Raw genomic sequence first — 16431 nt, 5'->3', positions numbered from 1 at the left:
CATTATCACTTGCCAAAAATAATCCCACAGTTCAGTAGACTTCAGTTTTGAGGTCTCTCATGTCCTCCTTAGACCACCAGTAGCTTTGTCTCTTGGAGATCAGAAATTGGACACTTCTTTTTGATGTTTAACAAACCAGACTCCGTTTCTTAACCTCTAAGGAAGAATATAGCAAAACAACAAATTTTCTAAGCAACATCTCTGGAAACATAGCAGCAAATCTCTTTGGAATGTGTCCTTTGGAACATAGGCCAAATTATTTTTGTATCGAGCTTTTAATCAGATTTGTATTAAGGTGATGATAATAGTAAAGTCTTTAATAGGGTAAGATATTATAGTTATATGTATTTTCCTTTATCTATATTCATATACAGAAATGACTAAAGACTCACCAAACTTTAGTAGTATCTGTATTCTTGTGATGTAACCAGCTTCAAGAAACTAGGGATAAAATATGGAGGTTACAGATTCAGGCTTCTCTTATTCTTACACTGTAACCAATTCCATGAAACTAATGATAAAATAGGAAGCTTATCAAATTTCACCAACTTCCCTTTTCCCCAGTTCTCCCTTGCCACCTACTGCCTCCCCCTCTCCAACCCCATACCACTTTCTCTGCTATATTTTAGGAAACTTTTTTCGATCCTCACTTCTCCTCCCTTCTGTTTTCTCGGCTTTATAACTTATTTATATAACCTTTCCAATGATATCCTGTGGATTATGCTAAAGTATAATAAATAAATCACATAGTTGAGTTTGTCGAAAGACCTTATACCATCAAACCATAGTTAATAAAAACTGAGAGGTCTTTTTTTTAGTGACCTCTCCCGTTGTGGAGCAGAGGCTCTGGATGCGCAGGCTCAGCGGCCATGGCTCACAGGCCCAGCCACTCCGCGGCACATGGGATCTTCCCGGACTGGGGCACGAACCCGTGTCCCCTGCATTGGCAGGCAGACTCTCAACCACTGCACCACCAGAAAAGCCCTGAGAGGCCTTTTTAAAGTATGACCTTAACTCTGCTCTTTTTCCCATTTCTCCCTAGCACTTCAGAGTTTTTTTAATGAAATGTTTCAAACTCCTAACTTTCCCTGTTATACTAAAGAGTTGAGTGACATTTAATTATCAGGTAAAAATTTCCAACCTTATAGTTCAAGTAGTCAGCTTTCTCCTCTACTATTAAAATTAAATAATTTTTATTACAAAGTTATTATTAAGTACATTTTATTTCAAAATCTTTCTCTCAAGTCTTAGCTCCAGATAATATATTTTTAAAGTGGTGCAAATTGTGATCTTGTGCTTACTTTATTCCAAATGTAAGAGTCTGTTCATGCTGGATGCCCCAAAGCAAGTAATTGCTTTTTTTCTATCTTTCATTTATCCTTAAACCTCATAAGCTAACGGAAGATCCAAAGTTTTATCTTCTAGCTTCTTTGTCTTCTTAACCTACCATATTTCACTTTTCAGAATACCTTAAAGATTGCCCCATGGAACAGTATTGCTTTCAGAAGTATGGTTTTCAAGAGAATTCTATGATGATGCATTTATTTTCATCCATCTAGTATTTAGGTTGCATTTAAAGTGTCTGTTGTTCGCAGACATAGAGAACGAACTTGAGGACACGGGGAGGGGGAAGGGTAAGCTGGAACAAAGTGAGAGGGTAGCATTGACATATATACACTACCAAATGTAAAATATATAGCTAGTGGGAAGTAGCCGCATAGCACAGGGAGGGTGGGAGGCAGACGCAAGAGGGAGGGGATATGGGGATATATGTATACATATAGCTGATTTACTTTCTTATATAGCAGAAACTAACACACCATTGTAAAGCAATTATACTCCAATAAAGATGTTAAAAAAATAAAGTGTCTTATTATCGGAGTCTTAACATTATATTTTACCAATTTATAATATAAAACATAACAGTTATGAAAATGAATGCATAGATGGGCCTGTAAATGACAGCCTTGCCTCTTTCAGGAGAGAGTCTTCCGGGTAACCCGTGAATTTGAAAAACAAAAAAGCCTTTGCTTTCCCAACCTCCTGTAACCTAGCAAGCTGTAGAGAACTTTGACTTTTTCTCCTCCATAGCCAAAATCAGAGATTATGGTTGTAGAAGGCATCTTATAACTCTTTCTACAACAGTCTTTTTGGGGCTTTTTTTTTGTGTGAGGATTAAATTTTTAATACATTTTCTGATTTTTAAAATGAGGATTGAGTTAATAATCTGAACTTAATTTGGCAAGATCTGTAACATTTCTATGAGAGATACATGGTCATTAATTTTGAAAGCTCTGCATATTGAATTTATAATCCATTTGGCTCATATTTTTTACATATACTTGCCTGTATCTCAACACAGATTTATTGGATGAAATGTAAGATAAAATCAGCATTTTGGAGGGAAATAGCTGGACAAGTATATATTTATTCTTTAAAATATTTTTGAAACAAGTTTATGTATGGATAGATTATTTGAAAATTTATATGTATATTTCTGAGCCTTTGTGGGTTTTTTTTTTTGTTTTTTTTTTTGCGGTACGTGGGCCTCTCACTGTTGTGGCCTGTCCCGTTGTGGAGCACAGGCTCCGGATGCACAGGCTCAGCGGCCATGGCTCACGGGCCCAGCCGCTCCGCGGCATGTGGGATCTTACCAGACTGGGGCACGAACCCGTGTCCCCTGCATCGGCAGGCAGACTCTCAACCACTGCGCCACCAGGGAAGCCCTGTGGTTTTTATTTTAAATAAGCTCTTATCCCCTCTTCAAGACTCACCTCAGCAAAGTCTTTGCTGGTCCTCAACTCAGTCTGCCTTTCCTTGGGTCTAACCTTGCCCATTATGCAGGTCTCTGTTATCAATGTTATGACTGTATTGTGATCATCTTTTTAACAGATCTGTTAGACTGTACTCTCTGAAGGCAGGGGCTGATTATGTTGTTATTTTCTCAGCATAAAGCACTGTGCTGCCATTGTGGTGTTAAACATTGAGGTGTGGGACTGTGATATCAGAATTCTACCGCTAACCCCAGTAAATTTATTTCTAACCCTGTAAGATCCCTGAGACCAGAAAACAGACAGTGGATAACTGCAGAAGAAAGCAAGGGAACCTTAGCTGGGTTAGTGCAGAAACTTCAGGGTAGGGCTCTGCGAAATTGGACGGGAGCATCAGAGCTCCTAAGGCCTCTTCTGTACCTTAGGTTCAAAACTGAATGTCACAACTGGCTAGTGACAAGGGAGGGCCAAAGAGAAGAGTATGTAACAGCGTAGAGAGGTGATTGAGCTTTTTCCCATGTGGACTCTGGCTCAGCTTACCCTTTCTGCACGTGGGATGAAAAGATATGAGGGAGAGGGTCCCAATCATGTATACAGCCTTTTAAAGCATGGTGACCCCACTTACTTTTGAAGGTGGTATAATCAAGGTCCTCAAATTTAACACATCTGATTAGTGTTTCCTCATCTTTTAGGGAAGAGGAGGAGTTGACAAAGAGACTTGATTGCATCTTCTCCCCTTAAAGCTTTATAAGTGAGCTTTCAATAAATGTTTATTTATACATCAAATTAGTCCCCTTTTCAAGTAAATTTGTATTTATTTCTGACATATCCTCTTCTTACTGTTTTGATGTTCTTATCCTGAACTTTGAAATTCACATGTTCTCAATGTTTTTGTGACTTATACACTTCTAGGATTATCATTACATGGTGTTTGCATTGGTATAGAGAAGATGTGTAATATAATCCCAAGAGAGTTCTTGAATTCTATTTGACCTTCTTGCATAATGTGTCCAAGTGAAATTGGACCATTTACTTATGAAAAGAACATTGACATAGCTATACTTAAGAGTAGAAAGCTCTGAAATCTTTATTTGAAAAGACATTTATTCATATTGTTAAGTATTCATGACACCATCCCAGCCAAGGCCTTAATCATTTGACTTATCAATGTTTTCTTTCTTTTGGTGATATAAGAGGAGTGAGAATATGATATCTGGCTTCTAGCCAGCAGAATTGATAATAGATAAGCTCAAATGATTTAATCTGGGCTTATGTGGTACTAGATAGCACTAATTCCATTAAGTCAGTTAAAATGTATCTTATTAGATTATTCAAGTGCTATGCACATACTAATATAAAAGCAAAATAGAGCTATTTTAAATAATGAACCATCTAAAAGGAGGCTTTTTTTCCTGGCTTCTATTTTTTATTTTTTTCCAGTTTTATTGAGAAATAATTGACATACATCACTGAAAAGTTTAAGGTGTACAGCATGATGGTTTGATTCACATATATTGTGAAATGATTACCACAGTAGGTTTAGTTAACATCCATCACCTCATATAGATACAATAAAAAGAAAAGAAAAAAAATTCACCTGTGATGAGAACTCTCAGGATCTACTCTGTTAACAGTGCTGTATGATATAAGGAAAAGTTATCTATAGTCATCATGTTGTACATTACATCCCCAGTACTTACTTATTTTATAACTAAGTTTGTACCTTTTGACCATCTTCCTCCAGTTCCTCCTACCCCCACCCTCTGCCTCTGGCAACCACAAGTCTGATCTCTTTTTCTATGAGTTTGGTTTTTTTGTTTTGTTTTGTTTTTAGATTCCATATATAAGTGAGATCAAACAGTATTTGTCTTTCTCTGACTTATTTCACCTAGCATTATGCCTTCAAGATCCACCCATGTTGTCACAAACAGTAGGATTTTCCTGTTTTTTTATGGCTGAATAATATTCCATTGGTATATATACACTCTTTATCCATTCATCCTTCAGTGGACACCTAGGTTATTTCCATGTCTCGGCTATTGTAAATAGTGCTGCTATGAATATGGGAATGCAGACATCTTTTCAAGTTGGTGTTTCTGGGTTTTTTGGATATACTCCCAAAACTGGAATTGCTGAATCATATGGTAGTTCTATTTTTAATTTTTTGAGAAAACTTCATACTGTTTTCCACAGTGGCTGTACCAATTTACAATCTCACAAACAATGCGCAGGGTTTTCTTTTCTCCACATCCATGCCAGAGTTTGTTATCTCTTGTCTTTTGATCATGGCCATTCTAACAGGCATGAGGTGATATCTCATTGTGATTTTAATTCACGTTTCCCTAGTGACTAGTGATGTTGAGCATCTTTTCATGTATCTTTTGGCCATTCATATATCGTCTTTGGAAAAATGTCTATTCAGGTTCTTTGCCCATTTTTTAATTGAATTATTTGGTTTTTTGCTCGAGTTGTATTAGTTCTTTATATATTTTGGATATTAACCTCTTACCAGATATATGGTTTGCAAATATTTTTTCCCATTTCATAGGTTGTCTTCCCACTTTTTTTTTTAATAAATTTATTTATTTTATTTATTTTAGTTTTGGCTGCATTGGGTCTTTGTTGCTGCACACGGGCTTTCTCTAGTTGCGGCGAGTGGGGGCTACTCTTCGTTGCTGTGCGTGGGCTTCTGATCGCGGTGGCTTCTCTTGTTGCAGAGCACAGGCTCTAGGTGCACAGGCTCAGGAGTTGTGGCGCATGGGCTTAGTTGCTCCACGGCATGTGGGATCTTCCATACCAGGGCTCGAACCCATGTCACCTGCACTGGCAGGCGGATTCTTAACCACTGCACCACCAGGGAAGCCCAGTTTTCCCACTCTGTTGATGGTTTCTTTTACTGTGTAGCTTTGTAGCTACATGTAGCTTGATGTAGTCTCACTTGTTTATTTTTTACTTTGTCTCTTATGCTTTAGGTATGATTTCCATAATATCATTACTAGACCCATGTCAAGGAGCTTTCTTTCTATGTTTTCTTCTAGGAGTTTTATAGTTTCAGGTCTTACATTTAAGTCTTTAATCCATTTCAAGTTAATTTTTATGAGTGGTACAAGATATAGGGGTCAAGTTTTATTCTTTTATGTGTGACTATCCAATTTTCCCAGCACCATTTATTGAAGAGACTGTTTTCTCCACTGAGTATTCTTGGCTCCCTTGTCAAATATTTGTTGCTTGGGTTTATTTCTGGGCTTTTGATTCTGTTCCATTGGTTTATTTGTCTGTTTTTATGAAGGAGGTATATTTAATAATTGAATTATTATCTTGTGTTCTTTGCTTAGGGTGTTCCAGTCATGGCAATAAGAAACAAAATGATATCAGAAGGACTAGACCCAGATCTTCTTGAGTAAGTAATTCTTCTAATATAATGATATTACTGCCAAGATGATGAGTTTATCAGTGATAATAAAAATATTTCAAGCTCTATATGTTTTTCCTATACAGTGTTTTATGGTTGAGGAGACCACATTCATAAACAGTGTCTCTGCTATGTTTAAAAAGTGAAAAATCTATGCTATGCTACTAAAACTAGCCTTAAGACATTTTAGGAGTAGTTTCAATAGATTGATGATGAATCTGTATATGCAAAAGGGATAGAATTTGATGACAGTTGTTGCACAGCCGTAGTGTCTGCAAGAAGCAGTGCTCTTTTTCTTCCCATGCTTTTTTCCTCCCTTCCTCCCTCCTTCCCTCCATCTCTCTCTCTCTCTCTTTCTTGAATTATCTATAGTTTTTTATTTAAGACCTTAGTGTATAGGAAATTTACTCTACATGATCTAGGTTGAGCCAGATGGGGAAATAAATAGAGTAACTCTAAGTCCACAGTAATGGTTATTAGAAACTAGATATTGTTTTGTGTGAGTTTTATAAAAAAAATTTTGAGAAATGCTGAAAATTTGTGGCTCAGAAATTTGACAGTAATTTACTCCATCCAGACAAACCTGGCTACATAGCTCATCCTGAGTAAAATATATCGTAATGGATTATTCAGAACTAGTCTCCTTTACAAGTATCTAGACACTTGTAAAGAGTCTTTTCAGTTTGGGATTTTAGTTCACCCCAATGTATTTAGCCATGGTAGCTATGCAGGCATTCATACTGTACTAGCAGTATACTTTGGAATTTTTCTTGGCTCTCAGCCCTTCAAGAAAATGTATGCAGTTTTCCCCTCATATATACAATCTTTTCCTCATATTTTATCTTTCAAAATATGAAATTTAAGAATTTTTTAGAAGTCTGCAAGAACAGATTTCCCACATGTATCTCCATTTAGTATGTATTTCAGTAGCAAACAGTTCAAGTACAATGGTATAATTGGTAATTTGAACTAAAGCATCTCCAGGATATTTGGCATTTGCTCTGGAAATTGTTTCTGACACACTTTAAAAGCAGATGGATTGTGACATATACTTTAATGTGAATTGAACATATGGGTCCAATCCATTTTGGTACTTATTGGAATATATTTAACATTGACTGTGACCTCTTTTTTGCTTCTGGAAATACACAGTAGACCTTCTATACTAACAGAGAGCTAAAATGACCTTTAAAATCATGATTTTTCTCTTTAGAGAAAATGTAATAAATGGAAAACTAACAGCCCTATAAGCTATAGGGCCTATAAGCAGCCCTATAAGTGCTATAATCCAGTCCCTTTACCCCCTACTGGCTTCACTTCATCCCCTGCCCAGCCTAAACCTACTTCATTATCCTTTACTTCAACCATCTACCCACACTAGCAACTTGAAAGTCACCCTTGATTCAGCCCTTCTCTCTACCCCTTAACATGTCAGTCACTGATTTTCTCTTTTGTAATCTCTCACATCTGATCACATGCCTCCATGCCATTTCTGTTTAGTTCAAGCCCTCATCGTTTTTCACCTGAATTATTATAATAACTCCTGGTTGGTTTTCCTATTCTCTTTCAATCTGTCACTAAAAACTTAGTGGATCTCTTCATATAGTTCATCTGTTCATACATACAAATCTTTCTGTGATTCTCCACTGCCTTTAACATATAGCCTAACATCTTAGAATTGCAAATAAATGCTTTTATCATCAAGACTCTAGCTTCATTTCTTGCCATTCATCCATACTTCCCTATCTCCTGCAGCTGTAGCAAACTACTGGCATTTCTCTGAATGTATCATTATCCTGGTGTCTTTGAATGTTTGTATTCCTCCCCATGGCACTTCCTTCCCCCATCTTAAGTGGCCAGGCTGACTTCATATTCTTAAAGAGTCCATTTAGGTATCGCCATCTTAAGAAGTCCATGGATGGGACTTCCTGGTGATCCAGTGGTTAAGAATCCGACTTCCAATGCAGGGGATGGGGGTTCGATCCCTGGTCAGGGAACTAAGATCCCACATGCTGTGGGGCAGCTAAGCCCACGTGCCACAACTACTGAGCCCAAGCACCACAACTAGAGAGCCTGTGTGCCACAACTACAGAGCCCACGTGCTCTGGAGCCTGCCACAACTACTGAGTCCATGCACCTCAACTACTGAGCCTGCGCGCTCTGGAGCCTGCACGCCACAACTAGAGAGAAGCCTGCATGCTGCAACGAAAGATCCTGCGTGCCACAACTAAGACCCAACACAGCCATAAAGAAATAAATAAATATTAAAAAAGAAAAAAAGAAGTCCATGGATGACAACCAAGGGGAGAACCCCCAGGACTCCCAATACTTCCTTGATGTATCTCATTTAGCAAGTTTGAGGGCATGTCATTGTCTGTAAACGTTGAGAAACATTCAGTTGCAAAGTGGTGCCAAGTTTTAGGGTAGAATTCCAGTAACAGTTAACATTGTCTTAACAGAAAAGCTCAGCCTCAACCACAGCCTGGAGCCTGAATTCTGACCCATTACCTCATAGGTACATGCCATTGGTCACAAGGGGCGCTGGTTGGAATAGGGTGACTCACTATAACCTATCACCACTACACTAGAAAACCAGCTCCCACTACATTTAGCTAGATATAAGTGGAATCAATCACCTTGTTAAGGAGGAATTCTGGCACTTTGGGAATCATGTTTACATAAAAGTTAAGGAGCCTCGCTTTGAGGGGAAAGTCTGAGATGATAAAGGAGAAGAAAATGTGCCATCCAAGGAACGAGTGTACTTTTATTTAGAATCTTATGTACATATTTAGCCTCAGCCAAGAGCTTTCAGTAAAGACTGTTCTTTTGTCTTTTAAGTGTAAACATACACTTTTTCTGTTAGCTTTAGGTAGTAAGACAGATTCATATTACTGTAAGAAGAAATAGTCTAGATCTGTTTGCACTGAGCAAAGAGCAAAACTGAGGTTAATATAGAAATAAATACTGATCAGAAAATACATTGTTATTCAGTTGGCTTGTGTATATAACAGTTTGGAAGCTGACAGTACGTAATTTTGCTATGTTTTTTTGTTTATTTTTTAACATCTTTATTGGAGTATAATTGCTTTACAATGTTGTGTTAGTTTCTGCTTTATAACAAAGTGAATCAGCTATATGTATATATATATCCCCATATTCCCTCCCTCTTGTGTCTCCCTCCCACCCTCTCTATCCCACCCCTCTAGGTGGTCACAAAGCACCGAGCTGATCTCCCTGTCCTATGCAGCTGCTTCCCACTAGCTATCTATTTTACATTTGGTAGTGTATATGTGTCCATGCCACTCTCTCACTTCGTCCCAGCTTACCCTTCCCCCTCCCCGTGTCCTCAAGTCCATTCTCTACGTCTGCGTCTTGATTCCTGAGGTGGATGGACCTAGAGTCTGTCATACAGAGTGAAGTAAGTCAGAAAGAGAAAAACAAATAGCGTATGCTAACACATATATATGGGATTGAAAAAAAAATGGTTCTGATGAACCTAGGGAGAGTACGTAATTTTGCACCAAAACAGTTTACATGATAAGGGAGAAGAGACCCTGGCTATTTTCCTTCAAAAATGACTATCACTGAAATTTAGAAAGTCTATAAGCCTGAAGAAAATCCCTGATAATTACCAAATAAATAGTATTTGTTTGCTACTTCTGAGTGATTATTTAATATTCTTACAAATCCAAGTTTTTGAAAATAACAGTAGTGCTTATATAACCAAGAATTAGTTCTTTTTAGCTTGTAAAAATTAGTAAAAAAAATGCTGTGAAATCAAAAGATATGTGAAAGAGTCTCTTTCACCATCATATTCAAAAGAGTTTAAGGGGAAAGAAAATGGAAAATTTTAAGTTTTATCTGTTTTAGAAATATAGAACAGGTAAATCATGCCTTATAAATATTTTCAATCAATGCCTAGATTTTTCTTACCAGAAAAAAAAAATGTTTCTTCTTATCCTGTTCTATGCTTACATTTATGTCCCATAACTAAGGTTACTATTATTACCTAGTAATTACTACTTTTACTACTCCAACATAGACTAGCCTCTGGACCTGTCCATCAAGAGACGAAATTCATTAAGGTTAAGGCTCAGGCTAAGGCAGACTTTAGAAATAGTCTACTTGCTGGGGTCCAGATTCTGCCCTGCCACTTTCTAGCTATATGATCCTGCACTAATTACCTAATCAATCTGTTCATCAGTTTCCTCGTCAGTAAATGGGAAATAGAAGAGTTCACCCTTTATAGAGTTGTTCAGACTGAGTAAGAGAATGATGTAAGCACTTAGCACAGCTCTGGACAAGCAGTAAATGTTCAGTAAATGTTAGTTGTGATTTATGAATGTTTTAACGGAGGAATCTGTAGCAAGTTCTAAACAATTGTATTTACCAGGCTTTTGGATCCCAACTTGTTTAGAGTCCTGTCGTTGCCTGTGTACCACTGTGTTCTCAACAAAGACGTATTTAACGTACACAGAGTAATTATCCTTTTGAGTTATACTCTCTGTTTTCCCAAACTGAAAAATCTATATTTTAAACTTCGTAGTAAAGAACAGACTTCTGGGGCTTCCCTGGTGGTGCAGTGGTTAAGATTCCTCCTGCCAATGCAGGGGACACGGGTTCGAGCCCTGGTCCAGGGAGATCCCACATGCTGTGGAGCCACCAAGCCCATGCACCACAACTACTGAGGCTGCACTCTAGAGCCCACGAGCCACAACTACTGACCCCGTGTGCCACAACTACTGAAGCCTGTGCACCTAGAGCCCGTGCTCTGCAGCAAGAGAAGCCACCACAATGAGAATCCCACGCACTGCAACAGAGTAGCCCCCGCTCACCGCAACTAGAGAAAGCCTGCACGCAGCAACGAAGACCCAACACAGCCAAAAATAAATACATAAAATAAATATAAAAAACAAAAAAATAGAAATAAAGAACAGACTTCTGAAATTGAAATTTAACTGGTCACACTCTTAATAGTAGGAGGGTGCAGTTTGTAGCACACTGATTTGGCTAAAGAAAGCAAGTTACTTTGCAGGCTTTAAACAGAACCAGCTCAGCTGGCATTTGTCCTGGACTTATCTATTCAAAGTACATTTATACCTTCCTCCCAGCCTGTGGAATGACCATGACTATGGTTGCCAGAAATAGAAGTAACCACCTCAGCCTACTTGTCACTGAGACAAGAGGAGATTCATTAGTGTTAACCAAACAGATACTGGAAAGCAAGAAAACTTTATTTAATTATATTTAAGGCATATCCAGCAGATTTTCCTGCCCTCTAATGGAATACCTTATCTGCCAATGATCATCGTCTGTCTCCTGCTACAGAACAATATAATGGATTAAAGGTTGGGTTTTGGCTGGTTACGGATAGAATTGATCTCAATTCCCCGACTGAACAATTCCAAAAATAGTGTTTTTTTGGGTTTTTTGTCTTTAATATTTATTTTATTTATTTATTTGGCTGTACCGGGTCTTAGTTGTGGCATGGGGGATCTTCTTTGCAGCGTGCAGGATCTTTAGTTGTGGCATGGAGGATCTTTATTTGCAGCATGCGGGATGTTTTAGTTGCAACATGCGGGATCTAGTTCCCTGACCTGGGATTCAACCTGGGCCCCCTGCATTAGGAGCGTGGAGTCTTAACCACTGGACCACCAGGGAAGTCCCCCAAAATAGGTTTTTTTACTCGTTCCATGTTTTTAGTTTTTGCTGAGCTGGGATTCCATTCAGGGTAATTACCTTGACCACTGGCTGGCAGACTGACTAGAAAGTATAGGACAGAAAAAAAACAATGTCAGAAAATTGTGATTAGTCCACTGTTGGAGACCTTGATCACAAGAGTAAGAAATAATAAAAATATCAAAGAGGTGGTGTTAAAAAGCAGTTATGGGCCTTCCCTGGTGGCTCAGTGGTTAAGAACCTGCCTGCCAATGCAGGGGACACGGGTTTGAGCCCTGGTCTGGGAAGATCCCACATGCCACGGAGCAACTAAGCCCATGCACCACAACTACTGAGCCTGTGCTCTAGAGCCCGCGAGCCACAACTACTGAGCCCGCGTGCCACAACTACTGAAGCCCACACGCCTAGATCCCGTGCTCCGCAACGAGAAGCCATCGCAATGAGAAGCCTGTGCACCACAACGAAGAGTAGCCCCTGCTTGCTGTAACTAGAGAAAAAGCCCGCACGCAGCAACAAAAGACCCAACGCAGGCAAAACTAAAATAAATATATTTAAAAAAAGCAGTTGTGGTCTTCCATTGTCTAGCAAGCAAGAGATAGAGAGTTGTTGGAAGTAAAGAACCCCAAGATAAACAGCAGAAACCCATCTTACCTAGGATGGCTGGCTTTCTTTTTCTTTATGCTATTAGACATTACATTGTTTCTCTGGCTGTGGCAATCTGCCACAGATTCCCACAAAGGGCGGGACATACCTGTCTTGATGGGCATTCAGAAATGGAAAGACCAAAGTATGTGTAGTTTGAGTAAATGTAATGCTGAAGTAAGTCTTACTGGTTACTATGTAACATCAAAGTCAAAATTGTCTTTTTTTTTTTTTTTAACTACCCCAAATGTCTTTATGTAGTCACTGCAATCTCAGTTCAGGAATTCAGTGTTTTGCTATTTCCTTAAGACCACCTATTGCCATTGCATAAAGCTCTGAGAACAACACTAATTGACAAGTATAATGTGACGTTAAAACTTTGTGTGTGCTCTAGTTGATATTGAAAAGTGATTTGAATGATAACTATTGCACCCTCTCCCCACAATCCTCCTACTCAGCAGTAGTTTTACTAACAATGTTTTTGCCACTTAATTTGCTTTACATTCAACTGTTTTAAATTTAAAGAAAATTAAAAATATCTTTAAACTATTTACCTACATAAATAAATGTTTTTCCAAAGAATGTTTATGATGTTTGGTGTCCTTAAAGTGGCTGTGGTTTTAAACACGAATATAAATATCTCTTTAATGAAAACAAATCAGACCAATGATATTTGTATTTTAAGACTCATTTTATGTACAGGATCAGAAAAACTAACTCAAACTAGCTTAAGCAAAAAGGAAAGTTATTGACTCACAAACCTAAGAAGTCTAAGTAGGACAGAATCAGGGGCGCAGCACCATCAGTACTGGCTGGCTGGTGTTTTCTCTCACCTGGCACCTCTGTCCACCTTTACTCCTTGGCATAATCATCCACTTCTCTCCTACTGCTGATGAGCTTCCTTTCCTCCTGGAAAACAAGGAATTAGCAAATAATATTTGCTTTATATTGTAAATAGCTATAATATTGCTAGTTTTTGCCAACTGAAAGGAAAGAGAGCCCCTTTTCCATAATCCAAGGCTCATTTCTGGGGAAGCATTCTGATTGTCGTGCTTGGGTTATGAGCACTCCCTTGAATTGATCTCTTTCCAGGTAAAGAGATTCTTCTGACCTGCCAGGCCTGGATTATGTGACTGTAACAAAGAAAGAGTATAAGGAAGGGATGAGGGCAATAGGGATTGTGGTTGATAGTCTTATTTATTCCCATAAGTGGGAGAAAGGTGACAAATAAAATGCATACAGCATCTGGTATGCTAAAAAGTACTGATTTGTATATGGTTAGTACTTCCTTCTTTCCTTTCCTTTCTAAATTTTGGCTCACTTTTAGTTCAGGTCAACCTAGTAACTTCTTTGAAAATACTTCTTTTTAAACAAATTAAACTTAGTAAAGAGTTTAAAGTTAAACTTTAAAAAATTTTGCTTTTACTAAGACTTTTATTGATAATCTGGATGCCACAAATTATATAAATATGCTTATTAAAATGTAGCTACCAAGCTAGTGTTTTCTATTGTAACTACTAAAAGTTGAGATTTTAGAAAAATATACATGATAACTCATGAATATACTTATGACTTTATATATTTTTCTGCATTTTGCTGATGTACTCTTTTTTAGTGATTCACTTATATGTTTAAACTATTGAGAGGATTATGCAGTCTTCATTTTCAGATTTTAGTAATGAAGTGTAGCCAGTAGTTTAAATCAGCAACCTTTTTAAACATATCTTTAAAACTTCTTTCTATGAAGAAATTTACAACAAACGTTTCATATATATATATATATATATATATATATATATATATATATATATATATATGGTCAAGCAAGAGCAATTCTGATCATAATATAAAAAGCCAAATTTCTGTTCCCCCTAAGAATATGAATATCCAGTCTGGAAATGATGTTGTGAGTTCTATTATTACATTAACATTTGTAAAGCTTTTTTTTTTTAAATGTATTTATTTATGGCCATGTTGGGTCTTCGTTTCTGTGCAAGGGCTTTCTCTAGTTGTGGCAGGCGGGGGTCACTCTTCATCGCGGTGCGCAGGCCTCTCACTATCGCGGTCTCTGTTGTTGCGGAGCACAGGCTCCAGACGCGCAGGCTTAGTAATTGTGGCTCACGGGCCCAGTTGCTCCGTGGCATGTGGGATCTTCCCAGACCAGGGCTCGAACCCGTGTCCCCTGCATTGGCAGGCGGACTCTCAACCACTGAGCCACCAGGGAAGCCCTGTAAAGCTTTTATAAGTTATAAAATGCTTTCATGTATTACCTCATTTGAGTCTCATGATTTTTGAAGTTTTTCTCTTTTATGTACAAAAGGAACTCTAGTGTGTAGCTTTTCTTTTGTTTTCATAGCAATTCCAATTCAAAATAGCTTTAAATTTCTTTTCTTTATTTATTTTTGACTGCTTTGGGTCTTCGTTGCTGTGCACGGGCTTTCTCTAGTTGCGGTGAGTGGGGGCTGCTCTTCGTTGTGGTGCATGGGCTTCTCATTGTGGTGGCTTCTCGTTGCAGAGCACGGACTCTAGGTGTGTGGGCTTCAGTAGTTGCGGTGCACAGGCTCAGTAGTTGTGGCACACGGGCTTAGTTGCTCCACGGCATGTGGGATCTTCCCGGGTCAGGGGTCGAACCCGTGTTCCCTGCATTGGCAGACGGATTCTTAACCACTGCGCCACCAGGGAAGCCCTAAATTTATTTTAAAATGAATGAGGGCAGACAAAAGTATTGGTGAGAATATGAACCTTGTGCACTGTGGTTGGGAGTGTAAAATGATGTAACTGCTATGGAAAACAGTATGGCAGTTTCTCCAAAAATTAAGCATAGAATTACCATATGATCCAGCAATTCCACTTCTGGTTATATACCCAAAAGAAGTGAAAGCAGGGACTCAAACAGATACTTGTATACTCGTGTTCATAGCAGCATTTTTCACAATTGCCCAAAGGTGGAGACAACCCAAATGTCCATCCACAAGTGAATGGGTAAACAAAACGTAGTATGTACATACAATGGAGTATTAGTCATCCTTAAACTGGAAGGAAATTCTGATACATGCTGCAACATGGATGAATCTTGAAGACATGATAAATGAAATAAGCCAGTCACAAAAAGACAAATATTACATGATTCCACTTATATGAGGTACTCAGACAAATTCATAGAGACAGAAAGTAATGGAGTGGTTGTCAGGGGCTGGAAGGAAAGAGAAATGAGGAGTTATCATTTAATTGGTACAGAGTTTCAATTTTGCAAGATGAAAAGAATTCTGTAGGTGGATAGTGGTGATGATTGCACAACACTGTGAGTATACTCAACACTACTGAACTGTACACTTTAAAATGGTTAAGATGGTAAATTTTATGTTATGTCTATCATACCACAATAAAAGAAAAAAATGAATGAGGACAGAGAATAACAAGTGTTGACAAGGATATGGAGAAATTTTAACCCTCATATTCTGCTGGTGGAAATGTAAAATGGTGCATCCACTGTGGTAAAAAGTTTGACAGTTAAAGTTTGACATTCCAAAAGTTGAACATGGAGCTACCATATGACCCAGCAGTTCCACTCCTAGGTTTATACTTGAGTATTGAAAACATACATTCACACAAAAACTTGTACACACGGCTTCCCTGGTGGCGCAGTGGTTGAGAGTCCGCCTGCCGATGCAGGAGACACGGGTTCGTGCCCCGGTCCGGGAGGATCCCATATGCCATGGAGCGGCTGGGCCTGTGAGCCATGGCCATTGAGCCTGCACGTCCTGCGCCTTTGCTGTGCAACGGGAGAGGCCACAGCAGTGAGAGGCCCGTGTACCGCCAAAAAAAAAAAAAACTTGTACACGGATGTTCCTAGCAGCATTATTCATAACATCCAAAAAGTAGAAATAACCTAAATGTTCATCAACTGATGAATGGATAAGCAAAATG

The 16431-nt window shown here is 38.5% G+C and overlaps 1 protein-coding gene across 2 annotated transcripts in view; it reads left to right on the top strand.

Annotated features, from left to right (window-relative positions):
- WASHC3 (WASH complex subunit 3) overlaps positions 1-16431 on the top strand; it is a 124341-nt gene that overhangs the window by 32476 nt on the left and 75434 nt on the right. For both annotated transcript variants that reach the window (XM_029204945.1, XM_029204944.1), the window contains exon 6: positions 6107-6171. In XM_029204945.1, coding sequence (XP_029060778.1) covers positions 6107-6171 — 65 coding nt within the window. The remainder of the gene's footprint in view (positions 1-6106; positions 6172-16431) is intronic.

Source organism: Monodon monoceros, unplaced genomic scaffold (assembly GCF_005190385.1).
Source record: "Monodon monoceros isolate NGI ecotype Baffin Bay Population unplaced genomic scaffold, NGI_Narwhal_1 Super_Scaffold_6, whole genome shotgun sequence".
Classification (NCBI taxonomy): Eukaryota; Metazoa; Chordata; class Mammalia; order Artiodactyla; family Monodontidae; genus Monodon; species Monodon monoceros.
The sequence above is the reverse complement of the archived record's forward strand: the minus strand, read 5'-3'. Positions and strand labels throughout refer to the sequence as shown.